At 39.3% G+C, this 19,485-nt stretch overlaps 1 protein-coding gene across 1 annotated transcript in view; it reads left to right on the top strand.

The window, feature by feature from the left end:
• The window catches only part of NAV2 (neuron navigator 2), a 242,657-nt gene that overhangs the window by 106,521 nt on the left and 116,651 nt on the right, over window positions 1-19,485 (top strand). Inside the window, 1 exon segment of the mRNA XM_009334531.1 lies at window positions 18,327-19,422. Within this exon segment, the coding sequence (XP_009332806.1) occupies window positions 18,327-19,422 (1,096 nt within the window).

Raw genomic sequence — 19,485 nt, 5'->3', positions numbered from 1 at the left:
AAGAATTCTTCAGTGTTTTTATATGATAAATAGTACCATTTGCTTGCCTTTCCTCCACTGTTGTGGAAGATCCTTTAAGTTACCAAAGTACATGATTTAAATCTAATTTCAAGAATCATATAGCGTAGGGTTTGAAGGCAGGAACATGTTATAGTTTTATAAATGTTGCAGTGAAACTGTGTCTGTGGCAGTGCATCAGAAATGCTAAGCACCCTGTTCTGTCTGAAGAGCTGCTTTTTTGAATGACGTTGACTGACTTTGTGTCCATGCACTAAGCCAGTAATCCGACAGCATTCATTAGCTTGAGTTTGTAGCTCTGAGCTCTATAACGCAGCATTTACCAGCGGAGTTTTGGGGGATGTGACTGGTGAGAACTGAGCAAATCACTCTAGTCTGATACGGTCAAATTGTTGGCGTAGGCTGGCAGCTAATTCTGAATCCTTAAGAAAGTCATTGCGCTTACAAAGATAGATCAGCATTGGATTTCAGTACGATCTTCTTGCAGTGACTTGGCAGTCGCGCCCTTTAGGCTCAAGTCTCCTTGTTGTATGTGCATGACTTCTATTAACAGTAATGAGGATTTTGCTTGAGGGAAAAATACTGGTCTGGTTCAACTTGCCTGTGGTTCTCATGCTTGTTTCTTTTCAGGAAATTGTGTTTTTCCTTCTCTAGAAACTTGTCCTATGACTGCATGTCATTAGATTTTTCAATATTCCCCCATCTAGCCATTACAGCCCAAAACCTCATCTTGTGATGATGGCAACGGAGGGTCCTCAGCATCCTCCATGGACATTCTGAATCACCCTGATCAGACCTTGTATAAGAAAAACATTACATTCACAGCTGGATAATATAATTATTATAATTATATTATAATATATAAGCATAATATGCTAATAAATTAGCAACATACTACCTTGGTAAACCCATGCTTACTATTTTAGAACATACACTGTGTAAACAGTAATGATTTAACTGTAACATCAGCATGTAATAGTCTTCTCTAAATCTGAATTAGATCTGGCTTTCAATTAAAAGAACAAGCTGACAAGTTACGGCATGAGCAGTAGAACCGATGAAACCTACTTTTCCTGTGTAATATCTCCCCCGTCTCCCTCTGTCTCCTCCTTGTCGATACTCCCCTCTTCTGCTCATGTCCCCTACCTACTGGACTGGGGAGACGCAGGGTGGGATGTGTCTCGTCTTGACGTGTGTGTTGGTCAGCTAGATGATCCTTACCTGCGTATGGATGGTACGCTGTTAGGCTGCATTGAAGAGAGAACTTGAACTATCTTGGCTTTTTCTCAGTTTACCAAGATTACTAAATAAGAGGAAAAAAAAAAAAGAAAAAAAGAAGAAAGGAAAAAGAAAAGTCTTCACACATACAGAGATATAGCAATAATTTGTCAATTGAGTAACTTAAATATCAACTGCTTTTAGGCAGACAGTTCTATGAACCCTCATTCCTCATTGTAACCCATCGCTTCAGAAAGATAAACTAGTTGCTGAAGAAGCATACAAGATCATCTGCTTCCTATGAATGTTACAAATGACTGAAAGAAAAAGGGTTGGTTTTTAGGTTGACAGCCTACACAAGTTGCATTAAATACTCAGAATTTTGCTCGGGTCAAAATTTCCAGTCATAAATTATGGTCTTCAAAAAAAAATAATGAGGGCTTATGTAAGTTGAACTTGAACTTTACTTAAAAATACAATCATGACACAAAGTTGGTCTGCATCCATGAGAAACAAAAGCAGTTGGTCTGACAAATTTTTGGCTTATTTTAAGTTAATAGTAACATTGCCAGACAAAGTTTATTGTCAAAGTGCTAAGACAATTCAAGTTTTCTGAACCATATCCTGTATTTTGCCAAAGGAAATGAGACTTACATGACCATGTTGTGTTCCAGTCTTGGTAAGTTTTCATCTCTTTACCCAGCACTAGCCCCATTGCGTGTTTTTGGAGAAGGAAATGGGAGAAAGAGAAATCTGCCTGTTTTGGCAGACTGTTTTGGCACGAGTGGTCACTTTGTGATAGAAGGTAGCCCTCAGTGTACATTTGAATCATTTCTTACAAAGTAGGTTGTAATTTTCAGCTTTTATTAATCTGTGGCCTTTCCCTCCAAACGTGAATTGTCTTGTTAGTCAATCGTCTGTGTCTTGTGGCAATGAAAGTGCATTAATTGAAACAGAATACATCAGAAATGAAAAGGATAGTAAATGGAGCATGGATGACTAGCTAGCTACTGGAAAATAAATAACCTAGATTTTTTGAAAGATTCCATTAGTCAATTAATGATGAGACCCCTGGTTTTCTAGAAATCTTGGGGAAAGGATTTATGTAACATGGGAAACAATTACACTGTTGCATAAAAATATGAGATTCTTGGATGCATGCACATGTTTGTTGAGATGCATACGTACTCAGCAAAGGAGCACGCTTAAAGAGATGCAAGTCTCACTTCCCCACAACTTACGTTGTGTCTTCAGTATTTTATTTTGCTTTCTCAATCTTGGCGTGCTGTCTGACACCAGTTTCAAGATGTGGAGAAGGGATATGTTTTCTCTAGTAAGGATGCCTTAGACACCTAGTTCAGTCCTATGGACACCTTCTTTGAGGTTAGAGCATGGTAGGTTTAACTTGCTTTTTGGAGTTAGCCCCACAATTTATATGCGAAATTCCCTTCAAACTTACAGGAATTTCAGTGCCCTCATTTCTCGTGTCATGAAATGGTAACACGGTATGGTACATTTTTTAATTTATTGTCACAGTGTTTAGCCATTTATAATTGCAGTAGCATTCTAGGCAGCATATTTTAATGTGTGTAATTGCTGTTACAGGCTTTTTTTCTTAAGAAAAATGCAATTAAAGTCTAATTGCATTTTTGGATTGCGGGGAAATAATGAGCCACTCAGGCTTGTGATTTTTGATGTCATCATAATTCCTTCATACAATTGGAGCCTTTTAATTCACTTCTGAATTGTCAGAGTTATTTAGCCTATGCACATGTAAGTATACCTTTGGTTTACTTTCTTGTCCTTTAATATCCTTTAACACCGCAAGCGTAGTATAGCATGGAAAGCATCAGCCATCTCCCAAGATCACTACTGAACTCATCTAAATTATCAAAAACATTTCTAAGGAATGTAAAGAGGCAAATGAGCTTTGCATTTCTATGCCTGTATATAAATTATTAGTTACTAGTTATCTTGAGGCTCCACGTTACCATATCCTTCTAATTGTCTAATATGATCACCAAATAAAAAATAACCAAAATTTTCTTTGCATGTGTAATTTAGAATAAAGAAATCTGGTTTTTTGTCCATGGCAAGAAGGAGCAGAACTGTGTCGTAGGTAGTGTCAAGAATGAAACTTAAATATTAAAGCATACGACTTCAGTAAAGACTTTGATACAGTAGATTCTCTCATGAATTTTTTTCAGTGTTTTGCTTAGCTACACGCTGAGAGTCTTTTGAGACATGCTTTGAAAGCAGCCTGCAGTTCTGAAAAATGGTGGGTAGTTTTGACTACTTCCATACACCCTCATATATCCCCTGTCTTCACTGATCTTCAGGCACTCAGTTTTCATTTTGCAGTCTCAAAAATCTGGTAACATTGTATGGGAATATTCTGTTTATTACTTCCTGATCTGCATCCACAGCCTATCAAATCCCTAACCTTATGAAGCTATAGGAAACGTCAACTTCATATGCTGTCTCCGGTATGTTTATGAAGTGATGCAGTAATGTGACAGGCTTACATGCTTTCTGTTTAGTTTTTTCTTCTACTTTGTTCCTAGTATTTTATTTAAAATAATCCTACAGAGGGCAGTAGAAGTCTGTGGGAAAAATGACACTCTTCCTTTGGATTGAATGTTAGGTAAAATGTCAGCAGCAAAAAGCACTACCAGATTTTGACCATTTCCACATGAGATCAAAGGAAATGCTTATTATTCAGATTTATGAAGAAGGCAGTGCTAATAATGTCATTTTTTTCTTAAATAGGTAGTATTAGAAAAAAAATAGATGCATACAGATTCATGCACTCAGATGAGATAAATAACTGTTTTAACAGCAGCGTTCTTGCAAACTTGCTCGATACAAGTCTCATGAGCGGGTTCTGAAACGAGATCCTGCTGACTCAGCTATAACCTGTCTCGATTTCCAGGTATGGATATAGCATACAGGCAGGAGAGTAAGAAAAGTGTGTGCTCCTCTGGTTGATGCTCCTTTTCATTTATTTCCTTCAGATTTTGGGTAATCCCTTTTAACTTGGAACGCAGTATATATTTAATCACTGTCTTTTAATATGTAAATGGTAGTCACTGTATTCACAAGGATGCATGGCGAGAAGACAAGAGGTGATGGGCACAAGTTCCTTTAGGTGAATTTCTGTCTGGCAATAGGAATAAAATTCTTCGCTATGAGAAGAATTAAGCATTGGAGAAGTTTGTCCAGAGAATTGGTGCAATCTCCCTTGCTGGAGGTATTCAGGACTTGCCTTGATGGAGCCCTGGATAACCTCATCTAAGGCCCTGCTTTCAACTGAAGGTTGGAAGGAATGATCTCCAGAGGTTCTTCCTAGACTGTTCTATGATTTCTACAATTTCAATATAAGGTCAGTTTCTTAGAGTGTTAAAAGTATACTAGACATTGACTAAACAGTTATCAGTGATTTATTTAAGGGACTCTGGGGGGCAGGGGGGAAAGGCAAAGCAGAATTGAAGTGTGTTTCAGGACTGATAGTTCTACCCGTTAAGAAAAATCTCTAATATTTTTAAAGTGTCCTACATGCCTGCCTTATTTAAATGTTCCATGTTTTCCCTTCTCCTGTGTTGATGCTCAGTTCTGGTCTGTTGTTGTACAAAGCTGCGTGTATTGCGATGTGATGCAGTGATACTCAAAGCAGTCCACGTTATACCCATTACAGGCATATTTACTCTGCTGATAGAGCTGAAATACTTCCAGTCCAGGGGGTGGCATAGAGACAGAGGGAAGTACGGGGACCTGCAGATCCCAAAGAGACAGGGTCTCATTGCAACGACAATTTTGCATGAATCAGACCTGTATGGAGCCAGCAGTAAGGGGCTAATATTACTTGAGTCCAGCTCTGAGCTCTGGCAGGTATAAAATTACCACGCTTTGATACCTTTAAATGTTATTTCTTTTTAAATTTTTTATTAAGTATAGACTAGTTAAATAGGAAGAGATATTAAGGTATTTCAAAGGACAGTTAAGTAATTTCTTTCCTATAACTTTTTAACTCAGTGTTATCAAAACAGGAATGACTACCAAGTAAGTAAAATATTAGCAAGGAAATGTAACCTTCATTTTGCTGAGCAAATCAGTCTTATTGGTGTATGGTTACATATGACAAATGTGTGCTAAAAATGTGTGCACTTTATATGTAAGCAGTTATATTTATCAGTACAGTTCAAGAGGGCATGGCATATCTTGTCATAGCTTTAGTAGGAACAACTCTTCAAAGTTAAATCTATATAGCTGCAATGAGATTTTCACAACTAGATGTACGAGAATCCATGTGGCACTGATTGCTGGAGGTGCACTGCTCAGAAGGCCACTGGGGGATTCTCTAGGGTGCTTGTACGTTCCTGTTGTCTGAATTAGATAGCAGACGTCAATTAAAAAAAAAAAAAAAGACTGTATTTGTCCAGAGTCGGTTTACAAGGTAATCTTTTATTTCACTGAAGTTGATGCAAACCACAGTTTTTCATGTCAACTTTACTGTGAAATCCATGTTTATTTATTTAAATGTCCTCTTACGTAAAGAGTAGAAAATCCTAAATCTGGAACTGAACTGCTTGAAATTTCTCCTCCTAATGACTCAAATGTTTCATATTAAATCCTGCATTGATACAAAAAGTACGTGTGAATACACTGTTATGGCTTGGTTCTATGCGATACTGAGCTTGTCTTGAGCTTATTGTCGCTTACGGTCGTTTAAAAGTGGCATATTTGAATTATGTCAAACCCTCAGATTCAATTTTAAAATGCTACTTTAGAAATACAGAGAAAAAACCTCATCCTTATGAGGGGCAAGGCAAGAAATGTGCATAATGAGATCAAAACTCAGAATTCTTGTAGGTAATATCTTGAAAGCTAAAATTTTCAGCAGTATTCAAATGGGCTTTGAAAAAGAGGGATGCTGATAAAACATAGAGAAGAGCACTGCATAATTAGAGGTTTGGAAAAACTCCTTTGCAGTTAGATATTTAAAAGGTTAATTTATGTTCTTTGTCTAAAAGAAAGGTTAGTTCCTTGTTATCTACAAGATACCTGTAGGTAGTGACATTTATAGTAATAAGGATTCTTTATTGCCTCAATAGATAGCGTACGAGTATCCATTTGTTTGGAATTTGAAATTAGCCCAATTCAGACCACAAACTGGATAGAAATTTTAAGAATGAGGATGATTAGCCATTGAAAGAGATTAAATCGGACATAATGAGTCAAAATTTAGTATTTTCCCAGAGCTGATGTTCAGACAGAGGTTACAGTTTGGGCTCAGAAATTACTGAGTGAAATTCTTAGAACCACATTATCTTTAAGATCAACTCAGATGATCCTAGTAGTTTTCTTAAATGAAAAATCTTTCATTTAAGCACATGAAAATGGAGGACAAGCCTTCTCCTGTAACTGCACATAAAATCAGATTAAATACTTGATGTTCTGAATGGCTGGGTTTGGCTCTTGTACCAAGTACAGGATGGTCAAGTGATGTTGCACAAGCTTCCTCACTGGAATCCTTATGTTCTGTTTAACCTCATGCAGTTTTTCCACCCCAAATAAATTAATAAACCGAGACAAAACCCAGGCTTTTGCCTTTGTGCCAAATAATAGTATAAGAATTTAAAAAAAAAAAGGTGAATAAAGAGCTCTGAGACTTGTAAAGCATGATAGAAATACCTGTTGGAGAGTTAACTTTTTTTTTTTAAAAAAAAACCGTTTATAGTAGCGTTCTGTGTAGAAGCCTGAATGTGAAAGCGAAGGCTTTTTCTGGCTGCAGGTACAGGGATAGTTATCATGACAGCTGTGGCAGGGGAGCTGAGACATCGGGTTCAATTCCCGTGGCATTGAGCCAGCTTGACTCAGGGCTGGCAGAAGGTTACTGGGATGGCTGAGCAGTCAGTCTCTTCCGAGTGGAAGCTATATATATGGCCAGCCTATTCCGGTGCTCAGTGCCGCCTCGTCTTCCCCTTTTCCTGGCCAAAGAAAAAGCCATTCCTTTCGATATTTAATGGTTGAGATGATCAGGATAACAAGTGTTATATTTAAAGCAAACAAAACCAGTAGCTGTTTATATTTGGTGATGATCAAGTTGTCAGCTACGGTGTGAACATTTCAGTGCTGGGCGTGTTAATGACCAACCTGGGCTGATGTGAACTCATTTCAAATTGCTGTTGTCCTCTGGAAGAAAAAACTTGGAATAAGCAAATGTTATTGTCCCCAATTCATACCAGCTCGATTTGTATCTACAGCCCGCAACCACCTTATAAAATTTTCATCCAGCTGTAGGAGAAAATAACAACACTACGGTGTTGGTAAATCAATCTTTTTGGGCCTAAAATAGCAGTTGTCCTCTGTGGTTTTGTCCATTTTAGTAATCAGGCAAGAGGAGTTATTAGGCAGGATGGTTTGACTGAATAAGAAGAGTTAAAATAAAAGCAGGACCTTTAGATTTGGTCTTGCAGGTGGCTTACTGCAGAGCCTGTGCTGTTCAACTTCTTGGTTTTTAAGCACCGAGGGAAGTTCTTTTATTGGTGTTGTACTGAATAACTCCAGGTTTTGAGGTTCGTCAGGGTCTGTGGTTGATTACTCTCATGTTCAGAAACTATTTTGAAGTAACAAAGGGTGCTTTTCAGAGAGCCCAGAGGGGATGCTTTCTGTAAACCAATCTGAAAACCTCTTGTGATGTCCTCCTGGTCTGTTTAAAAAGTCATTGGTAGCTTCTATGAGCTACCAACAATATAACAACATATTCTAACAGTTGTTATATATATATATAAAAATTATTATATATGTGTGTGTGTATATATAACAGTTGTTATAATAAGTCTTAGCATTTTGAGTGACATCTTTTACTAATCAAAGACTAAATAGTCCTGAAGTAGTCAGGTGCGTGGTATCTCATAGAAGAGAGAGTTAACACAAACCCACATAGTTAATTTGCGACTGGGAGGACCCCCTGTTTTTACAGGGCTCCCTGTTGAGTCGGTCACTGCAACATCTGGTGGCACACAGGCATGTTGCTAAATAAGACAGAAATGTGAAATTAAGCCTGGTATCTCGACCAATGTCCTTTATAGGCAGTATGCTGCTGTGACTTCCGACTGAGGACTCTGATATACTTCGGCTGATACTGAAAAGGCATTGACCCTTTTAGTACAAACTGCCATATCATCACTGAAATTGGTTTTAACTGTGCCGATGGACTAGCACTGAGCCCAGCTCTGTGAGGCTGCTGAGAGAGGGCGAGGGAGAGCTGGAGTGAGGAAGGCTTTTGAAACCAGGAGCAGCAGAAAGATTTAACAGTTCACTAGAGACTAGCATAAATAAGTGGAGTTCCTGAAATGGAAAGATTCCTCTCCTTATCGATGAACAGTGTATGGATGTCAGAAAGCTGGGAAGTGATTTTATAGAATGAAACAGTTGGCTCATGCAACAGATAGCAGTAAGTTAAAGATAATTTTTTTGGCAGTTATAACTTTCTTCATGACTGAAAATTGTGTCTGTATAGATTTAGAAAAAAATTCCTTCATTTGACTTCTTGAAGCAGTTACTTTCCCTCCTGTTCTATATCCATCTCGGTTTTAGTTTTCTTTTTAGGTTTCTCTTTCTTCAGAAAATGTAATTAATCCAGTGTTTACTTTTGAAGTGTTGACTTGGTAAGACTGTGCAAAAGTCACTAAGATTAAAAGGACTGCAGAAGTGGAAAAGGTTTTATATTTTAAAGAGGCATAAGTCCATAACGTTTGAAACCAATTTACCCACACTTCCAGATTTTCACTGGGAAATAAATGTGATTGGCTCAACAAAGTGAGAGTATGATCATTTCATAAATTTCAGTCATTCCATCCTTTAAAAATGCACAAGTGTTTCATCTAGGTCGGGTATGAAGCAAACAGCATATTCTGCTTAGTGTTTAGGATGCTGCCTGTGTGCCCACCTGTGCTGGCAGTCGAGAGGTGCTCTCTGTTTTTACTGACTGACCTTTTTCTCTGTAAGTCAGACTGATGGTAGAATAAGTTCACATAATTTGTCTTGACAAATCCATAACCAGAGTAGTTGGTATTTTCTGTCGTTCTGCTGTACGCACTACCAAAAAGCAGATGCTGGAATAACCCTATCCAGTTTTCTAAATATAAATTGTATTGAAGGTATTTACCAAATGTTCAGTATGATTTATTTTGCCTTGAATATAGTACAGAGATCATGAATTTGGTGTGGCAAGAGAAAAAATAAAAACAGAGAGAGAAAGGAAGGAGTGTGGATAATCTGAAAGATACCCTGAGAACTTGGTGGTTTGGTTTGTGTTTTCTTCCTGGGAGAATGTCTAGGTTTTTGTTTGTCCCTTAGTCTAAATCTACTTCTGAAATCCTTACACAAATTTGAATCATAACTTTGCAGTGTAGATATGCCTTCTGGTTTTAACTCTGTTTAAAGAACTGTGTTTAAAATTACGATGTTTGCAGCATACATTATATATTTATAGAATTGCATCTGTAAATAACCAGGGGAGTCTGTGCTCCAACTCTGAAGCAAAATCAACTGTACCTATACTTGAGAGGTGTTTGCTAGTCTGTTCTGAAATGTCCCATGACAGGGACTTGACGATCTCCTTAAGTGTATCCCTTCCAGTGTCCGTTTGGTCTTAAAGCTAGCTTTTTTAAAAAAATATAAAACCAGGATTCTTCTTGGCTAAAAATTAAGCACGTTGTTGCCCTTCCTTGATCTCTGTCCTGTTTATAATAGTCTTCATATATTTGAAGGCTTACAATGTCTCCCCTCAGTCCTCTCTCTTCTAGACTAAACAATCTCTACTATTTCAACCTTCTTCTCATAGGTTCTTTGTGATAAATCTCTTGTATGTCTTGATGATCTCTTCTGGCCTCTCTCCAGTCTGTCAGTCTCTCTTAGAGGGGTGCTGGGGCTAGACGCAGCGCTCTACCTGATGCCTTACTCTAGCGCTGAGTAGGACGGGATAATTACGTTCTCCGTCTTATATATGATACTCATAATACATTCCTGAATGACGTTAGTTTTTCCTTAGTGTCACATTATAGAGGTGTGCAACTGTGGCCTACTGTAAGTCCTATTTCTTTTCTGCAGTACTGCTGCATAGCTGATTGTTTGACGTTTTAGATTTAGGCTTTCAATTTCTCCTTTCTAAGCACAGAACTTTTCAGTCAACTTCAATGAATGTAATCTTATGGACTCAGTCTGTTTCTCCAATTTACCAAATGTATTAATGCCTCTGTATTCCCCAAACATAAGGTTACTGGCTTATGTCATAAGGTGACCCTCATGAGAGTCATTAGTGTCAAACAAAATACTCATCTTCGGGCAATTGATCTTTCAATGCATGAATTCTGCGCGCTACCGATAATTATCTTTAAATTAACTGGGTGTGTATTTCATCCTTTTACTTTTCTAATCAAATATATTTTTTTGGAAGGTTGGCTCATCTTAGCGAACCTTTAGCGACATATTTATGTTGGGTGTGTGCCCATAAAACAGCTTAAAGAATGTCAGAATATAACAAGCAGTATGGGACGTTTATAGGACAAGATACGAGTATGCAGTAAATCATATTTGTGCTTAATTTTACAACTGTTCAACTGGCTGAATTTGGCATTTAAACATATGTCCTCTTTTGCCTAAACAAAGGCTGGCTGAAGGCTTAATTGCAGCTGAAGTGAAGCTTTACAAGACCACAGAACTTTGCCATAGTTGGTATAAGCTTTAGGAATATCTAAAACAAGCCAAAAATGTATTTAAATAAAGTTTTTGGGAAAACAACCTAAAAAAATTAGCCGATGACATGTTCTTGACTGTATAGTTCATGAGGATAAAAATCCTGGGCTTTGAAGTAAAATGTAACCTTGAGAAGAAGCTTCTTGCCCAGTGTACATCTGCGTAGCTGCATTGGAGACAATGGAACCATGTTAATTTATACCAGCTGAAGAGCTGGGCCAGCGTTTCTTGGCGTTTGCAGCTCCTAGATGTTTCCTTTTAAAATAAATATTTACAATTTCTTGTAAATTTATTGCTGGGTGAATTGTGTGCCAGAAGAACAGCTATGGAAACGACAGTTCACTGTTAAATCATAGGAAAGTAAACAGCAGTGGTGCTACGTCCCAGACTTCTGTAAGTGCCAGCACGTTTCTACCACACCTGTAGAAGCCTCTTCTCCCTGGGTAAGAGCATCGTCCAGCCTCTCTGGTCCCTTCCATTTGTGGCTTCTCTACTATACTGAGCCTTTTGCCTGTTCCTCGTCCATAACCAAATATACCTAAAGAATCTGTGACTGGTGCCAGAGAACTGCCACCACCTCTGAAGTGGCTGACGAGCAGAAAGCCGTGGCCCAACCCTTCATTACTGTCCTGAATAGTAGATCATTACCTGTGCGTTGGCCTGGTTTGAAAGATCTGCTGCTGCAGATTGTAGAGTAGTTTCATTGACCAGAGAGAGGAAATGAAGAAGACCCCAGTATAAAAAGTAATACGTGTCTGTCAGCTGTTTTTAATATAAAAATGTAACAGATTTCTGCATATTTATGTGTTCATATATAGGTGTAAATATAGATGATGGTAAAGTATTGGTATTTCTATCTGGTTTGATTCGACTCCTCTGTTTAAAGATAGGTTATCCATGTTTGAGAATGCATTGGTATTCACCACTGTGCTGTTTACAGCTGAACAGTTGTATGAATTCTCACTGAGCAGAGCAAGACATTTCTGAGTTAAAAAGTAGCGGAGCTTGGTGTATTGACTGATCAATGGGAGTTTTCTTAGGTATTTTTTCTTATTGCCTGTCCCTTCGCTGGTAAAAATCTGCCTCCATTTCTACCTCCATGGTCATTCCGTGCCCAGATTGCAGCCACTACTAACAATCAAAATAGGCCAATGGACAATATTCCCTAAGTGCAATTCTCAGACCACTAACGTGTATATGGCGTATTTCATATAACCTACCTGTAGGAGAGATGTGTTAGATCAAGACTGCTAAGTGGACATATTGTCCACTCCAGCTATGTATAAAATCTAATGAAAGACTCCGTAACAGCTGCCTGCCTGGAATTCATTAATGCTTTGAATAACTCTGTTACAAGAAATCTTGGGGGATTTGATTGTACAAATAATGAGAAGAAAATGGACACTAATGAACAAGAATGGTATTTGTCTAGTATTAAATGGAGAGTGTGACTTGTTTTGAATGGCACAGTAAACTTGGTTTCATTACTTTTATGATCATCTAACCGGTATGTGGTCGATAGAGGTCCCTCCAACCTCTTTCTTAGGCAGTCATGTGGACAGCATTTTGAATTTTACAGTAACTAAACAAAAACAACAAGGAATTCAAGTGTCTTAGTCAGTTATGTCAAGACAATGAGAAAAGGATCGCCTGTGGTCCAGTTTTATTTCCCGTCACCTCAGCAAAAACACTAAGTCTTGGCGACGTAAACCGGTCAACAGCAGAACTGTTGTTCCATATACTGGAGCTCTGTGTGAACAAAGGGCACTTTACAGAAATGTGGAAGTTGGGTTACTGACATATCCACGGGCTTCGGTACGGGTTTTCAGAGGTACAACCCATCTGTGTGAATACATGGAACTGCTATTGAAGCTACAGAGTTTACAGCACCGGGATTGAAGAAGTAGATACGATGGAAGGAAAGAAAAATAACAAGGAGTAAAGGTAATTTTTGTCTTGTGTTAGAACAAATTAAATCACCCCTAAAGGGAAAGCCAGGGGATTTAAGTTGAAGGAACCGATTCTGCTCAGCTTGGTGAAGTTTTTGTCCTCAGCAAAGCAAAATGTTTCCTATTCGGGCTTTTCTCAGGTTACGCAGAATTTCCCTATCTGGCAACCTCTGCTTTAAGAAAACGTTTTTGTTGCTTTTTGTTGTGGTCCTGAGTAGAAGAGACAACACAAAGCTTTGGTCATCGTGCGGGTGGAGGCCATGCCTTTTGCCCACCCGGAGCCAGTAAATCAGCCAGTCCCTTCCACCCAGCTGTAGTTCTCTCCGGTCAACAGCGTTACAATCAAAGTAGAAACTTCCGTGGGCCAGAAGAATTGTGCTTATTTTGAGGAAGGGCTGTGTGCCAGGTTGCTCTTGTTGGGACCGTTCTGCTCTACCTGCTTGTGGTTTGGATTATGGAAAGATCGTGATTTTTATAGTCAGCTCCTGGCAGAAAGGCAGGCATTTCCATACTTCAGGGGTTTTCTGAACACGATAAATCATTACTGAAGGAAGAGAATAGCTCAGCTAAAAAGCTTTTCTCTGTAGGACTCTTATTTGTAGTAGTTTGAAGGAGAGTCTTCTGGTGGGTGGATGGGAAGGGTCAAGACTCACCAGTTATTCCTCTAGATGGGAAATGATGAAACTGCCACACTGGTTTCTGCAGTTCTGACACTGTAATGTCATAGAGCAGATTTGCTTTTACTTCCTAAATTAGAATTTGGTTGCGGATTTGCTTTTAGCTCGGTTATCTAATCTGTGGGCTGGAATAAAAGATATTTCTCTTTATGAGAACTTCTTATTTTTCCCATAGCTGTGAAATAAAAAATGACAGCTTGTTCATTCTAAAATGAATAAAAATGCTGTTAAGTTCTTGACCTTCCTAAGGAGAAGTAACTATGAGAACATCCTTTGTCTTTGTGTTGCCTTTCATGCTTATAATGATTGTTTTTGAAAGTTTTCAGTTATAGAAAATCAAAGTCCACTTGCTTAGAGTGAACGTGACAAATGATGGGAAATTGCATATATTTTCTCCTGACCTTATTATAACGTAAGCTCCCAAAGACTTCAGTGGAAGAATTAAATCATAAGCCTTCAGGCTCTTTTTTTTTTTTTTTTTTCATTACAAATGGGTAGGTTTGCCGATGCAGTTAAGACTTTGCAGGAGCAGTTGAAATCAGATTTACCCATGCTACAGTGCGTATTGGCATTGGAACTAGACCACCAACATCTTTTTTTAACAGGAACGCTAGGAACAAAATAGATTTCAGGCCAAGATTTGACTTTGAAAAGAGGAAAGCGATCATTATTTATTGTAGACTGTAGCTTGGGTTTGAAAACATTTCTTTTATCATCAGTTTTAGTTAATGCAGGTTGCTGAAGAAAGAAAATATCTCCCTCACAAAGGAACACATGGGCAATAATAAGCTTATTAATTGAATGCATGAAACCTGCTCTCCTTTTCATGAAAGAAGGGCCTATGCTATGCTGAATAAAACTTCCCCCTTTGCATGCTGATGCGTTATCCACATATTGATGTTACTGCTTCATTAGGAAACCTAGTATTTGAATCTACATTCTGGCAGCAGAACCCTTTTCGTTTACCAAGACTGGTCTGAGGAGTAAGAGCCAGCAGACTTGTTTGTAAGAAAGAAACAGAGAATCTTAAAAAGACAGAAGTTTTCTTAAGCTGAGGCCATTTTTCATGAGTGTGTTTTATGGTGAGCTTTTTATTTCTTGCGTTAACTTTGCATGGTGCAATGTAACAAAAACTTGAGGACTTGGAATTTCCAGTTTCACTGTATTTGACCTGAGTATGAATCAAAATCCACTGTACTTGTATAAGAAAGTATCTTCTTTCCTTTCCCAAAGCTTAACGTGTATATTTAAGAGTTTCTAAATATTTTTCATTGATATCGGATGTGTACCATCTGACATTCGTAGAATTTACTTCCTGGAAAATGTTAAGTAGAGACTCTGAAAATTATGCTAACGTCCCCATATATTCATTTTTTTAAATGTTACAGTTGTAGTATTGTTGTCCTAACTCTGATTTCTCTGACATGTCTGTAAATGAGGAGCAACTCTGCAAATGGAGTTACATTGTACTCATCCTACGCCACTGGCAACGGAAGCACAGTTAAGTTCCAAATAGGAGGGTGTATGTGGGAGAGTTGGGGACAAAGCAAATGCTGTGTTTAAAAGCAAGCAAACAAAAAAAGTGTATTTTGGTCAGTGACCAAACAGAATTAAAAAAAAAAAAAAAAATTCCTGAAAACATTCAGAGAAAGGAGAAATGAAAGAGTTCTGGATTTTGTTGGGAAATAAATTTTGAGAAATGCTTGATAATAAAAAAAGCTATTTCACTTGATGCAAGCAAAGCCTTTTCCTCAAAAGTCCGTGGACTGGAGCACTCACCTGGGCTGTTAGGATGAAGTTGACGTCCCAAATGAACCGACACCTTCCATTCACTTCCAGGGAAACATTGTAGAGCTCATAGGAAGCATGTTTTGATGTGGGTTGCCTCCGGTTTCTGCTCCCACGGCTGATCTACAGCGTGTTAACAGCTAGCTCAGTGTTTGGGATGGAGTCAGACTTTACAGCTAGGTTATGGACCGCAGCCTGGTACTCGGGTAACTCTTATCTCAGGCGTGTGCCTCAGCCTGTGGGTCGCAGCTCACGCGAGGACTCTGCCTAGGCTCTGAGTTCTGGTGAATGCAGGATGGCATTGTTCATACCGATACACGTTGCCTGTATTTTTTCAAACTGTTGTTAAGAACCTTTATGAGAAGAACACAGATTTCTTTTCCAAGTCTGTTCAGTTGGCTGCGTGCTCTGACTGAACACCGTTTCACCCCGAGCTGGGTTTGTGTTGCCGCATATGTTGTACTACCTGAGTGTGCAACCAGCTCTTCACCCACTTCATTCTGCCTTCCCTATATGTACGTAAAGCAATAAGCACCACTATGTAGATGGATCCCTTACCAGTAATTTTCAGTTTGTCACCCTTATATTGTCCCAGTCCCGTTACTCCCTGCAACTCAGTTTTTCTCAGAAAATAAAACGTTCCCTGCCCATATTGATTAGTACATTAGGATCATCCCTGGATCCAGTTGTAAATTCGTCGTAGGCATGTTCATGAATCACAGATGACTGATGATTTATGGGCATGGGTATGCTTTGTGCTGAGATTTTTTTTTTTAGCGTGATTAGGCCAGAAAGCATTTGGCGTAGGAACTTAGTGTTGGAAGTACTGTGGATCTCCAGTTTCTGCAGAAGTATCCCAATACTGAGGTGGGTAATTATTATTTTTTTAAAAGAAGCTAAACAAATTAATTGTAAATGACGCACAATTGGGAGTTTCATGAAGCTTTCGTTACATTGCTTGGGCGTCTTCTGTGGAAGGCAGGCTGAGACAATGGCTTGCTTGTTCTGGGTTTACAAAAGGAGCATGGTGCAGTGTTGCAATGGGAAGTAGACTTTAATGGGTAGGAGGACTTCAGGAAATAAAAATAATAACAAAGCAGCAGCGTATGGTAAGAGGCATGAAGACAAAAGCAATGGTGCACAGCTTTTGAAAGCAGAGGGAGTAACATTTCCAACAGCTTCTGAAGTAGTTGTGACCTTCCTTCCTCTCCTGTCTGCAGGCAGAGCGCTGTGATGGTGGGTCACTGCTCTCCCTTGCACTGGGAGTCACTGCGACTCCTACACTATCGCTTCTTAGTTCTCCTTAACCCATCGGATTGAATTTAGCAGGCTTGAGCAGAGCAACTATAGGACCAGGTGGCATTGCTGTTTGGGACATTTGATGGCTTCATTTCCCTTCTGTACTAGAGTAAACCAGGAGTAATGCCCTGGAAGTCAGCAGGCTGGCACTAGCTTAAAAGAAGTACAACTCCTTTCTGTGTCTGTAATCCGGCTCTTGCTTCCTTCCATCTCCATGTGGGTAGTTTGCCATAGGAAAAGGACTAGCAAAACCGGCCAATATAATAGTTACTGGTTAATAACAGAGTCCTGGAAATCTTCTGACTTCAGTAATATTTTTAAAAGTATCATTAATTCCTGCTACCCCACTTTGTCCATAACCACGTGAAATGACTGAGTTTATTATTAGGGAGTCTTTAATACTCTTAGAAACCCGATTCTGCGCTAAGTCAGGAAGATGTATGTGCTTCAAATCTTGAGTAGATCTGGTTTGGATCAGAGGAGGGAGGTTAACAGAGCCGTATCTTCACTGAGCAGCTGAAAGTGAAGTAAAACAGTCCCTGTGTGGTTGCAGCGGCTCATGATTTACAGGGCTGAATTCACAGGGCTGCTTCTGCTGCCGAAAACGCACGCTCTTAACCGCTGTTGATTTTTGAATTAAAAAAATGCAGCTCTATACACAGTTTACTTTATTGCTAGAGGGCAGGGAAATATAGGTAAGAGCCGTTAATCCCCAGCAGGCTGCTGGGCAGGCGAACAGACATAGATGACAAAAGTTAATTGGAAACATGAGCAGTTTAACAGAAAACATATTTGTGATAATTGAGAGAGTAACGTCTCCAGAAAGGAAACTCTGCAAAGAGAAACTTCAGAGGAGAAGTGGCCACTGGTAGGTGAGTGTGATTTTTCAAGCTCTCTTTAAGCTCTCAACTAATTTCTTAACAAGAACAAATAACATTAAAAGGAACTAAATAAATAAAAGATTTGCTTTCTCTGAGGGAGGAGGGCTGTACAGTTACTGCACTGGTTTCTCTTACAGCTGGATTAAGATATGTGGTAATACTTCATTTAGTTTCATCGCATAAGGACACAATTTGTTTTATTTTTGTACATGGAGTTCTCTTCTACCTTTTGCATATGAAGATCTCATCCCCCCATGCCCCCCCAATAACGGAATTTTTTCCTTACTCTTGCACTTTTTTAATATGTTTGAGGTTTTTCTAAGAATCAAACTTGGACAGCAAATATTTTGCCAAAAGCAGAGGGAACCCTTAGTTAGAAAATAGTGCTGTGTTTTTGCTAATGAAAAAGTATTATGAACTTAATAAGGGAGAACAGATTGCAAAACACATTTTGGTTTGAATTGGAGGAGGCTCTTTTTTTTTTTTTCTTCCTTGAAACAGCAAGTAAATGTAAATTACATAGTAGGAGCTCATTGCTGTTCTGCTGGGTAGGAAAAGAAAACTGGCTTTTATTTTCTTTAAGTGATACTGATGTTGAGATTAGTGCTATGTGTCTATCTTTTTCATGTTGTTAGTGTAAAGTTCCTAATGGTTCATTACAGAAAGAATCTCAGACTAGCTATAATATCAGGTACTACTGTGTTGGTTTTTTGGGTTGTTTTTTGGTTTTTTTCCAGATCCTGCAGACAGTACAGCCTCCCAGCCCACAGGAATGAATGAAAATGTCTCATCCTCAGTTCAAAGCTGCAGCGGTACTGTTAGTTGCAATAACTCATCAGCCATCCCTCAGCCCAGCTCTGCTATTAAGCCTTGGCGCAGCAAGTCCCTTAGTGCTAAGCACACAGCTACGTCTTCCATGTTATCCGTAAAGCAGCCCGTATCGGAGCCTCCAAAGCCACCGTTGGAAATTGCCAAAACAACTCCCAACGGTCAAAAATCCATGCTTGAAAAATTAAAACTCTTCAATAGCAAAGGAGGCTCCAAAGCAGGAGGGACAACGCTCGAGTGTCCGGGGTCTCGGGACAACAGTTGTGAAAAGCTAGAGGCACTTCTCAGCTTTGAGGAAAGCGAAGAAATTGATGCCGCGAATCAGAATGTGAACAATCCGGGGTCGATGTCCAGTAGTCCCAAAATTGCACTCAAGGGAATTGCACAAAGGACTTTTAGCAGGGCACTAACTAATAAGAAAAGTTCTCCAAAGGGCAATGAGAAGGATAAAGAGAAACAGAAAGAGAAAGAAAAGGATAAAAGTAAAGACATTGCAAAGAGAACATCTGTCACTGAAAAGCTGGACGTGAAAGAGGAACCAAAAGAAGAACAGACAGCACTAGCAACAACAGAGATGCCAAAAAAGTCCTCCAAGATCGCAAGCTTTATCCCTAAAGGAGGAAAGCTGAATAGTGCCAAGAAGGAAACCTCTGCCCCTTCGCACAGTGGAATACCAAAACCAGGAATGAAAAACACCACAGGGAAATCCTCAAGTGCCCCCGTTCCTGCAAAGGAAGGTGAGAGAAGCCGCAGCGGGAAAGCCGGCTCGGGGCTCTCTCATCAGAAGTCTCAGCTGGACAGCAGGCATTCCAGCTCCTCGTCCAGCCTAGCCTCTTCGGAAGGAAAAGGCGTAGGCCTCAACAGCAGCAGCAGCAGCCAAGCTGTCAACGGAACCGCCGCGACGACACACACCACAGGGAGCAATACTGTGAGTGTTCAGCTACCTCATCCCCAACAGCAATACAGCCACCCGAACACTGCCACGGTAGCTCCCTTCATGTACAGGTATGGTGAACTTCTCCAATGGACTGTTTTGAACGTGACGCTTAGATAGGAAGATTAATTTTG

Source organism: Pygoscelis adeliae, unplaced genomic scaffold (assembly GCF_000699105.1).
Source record: "Pygoscelis adeliae isolate BGI_AS28 unplaced genomic scaffold, ASM69910v1 Scaffold171, whole genome shotgun sequence".
Taxonomy (NCBI): Eukaryota; Metazoa; Chordata; class Aves; order Sphenisciformes; family Spheniscidae; genus Pygoscelis; species Pygoscelis adeliae.
This window is presented reverse-complemented; position numbering and strand designations above follow the sequence as displayed.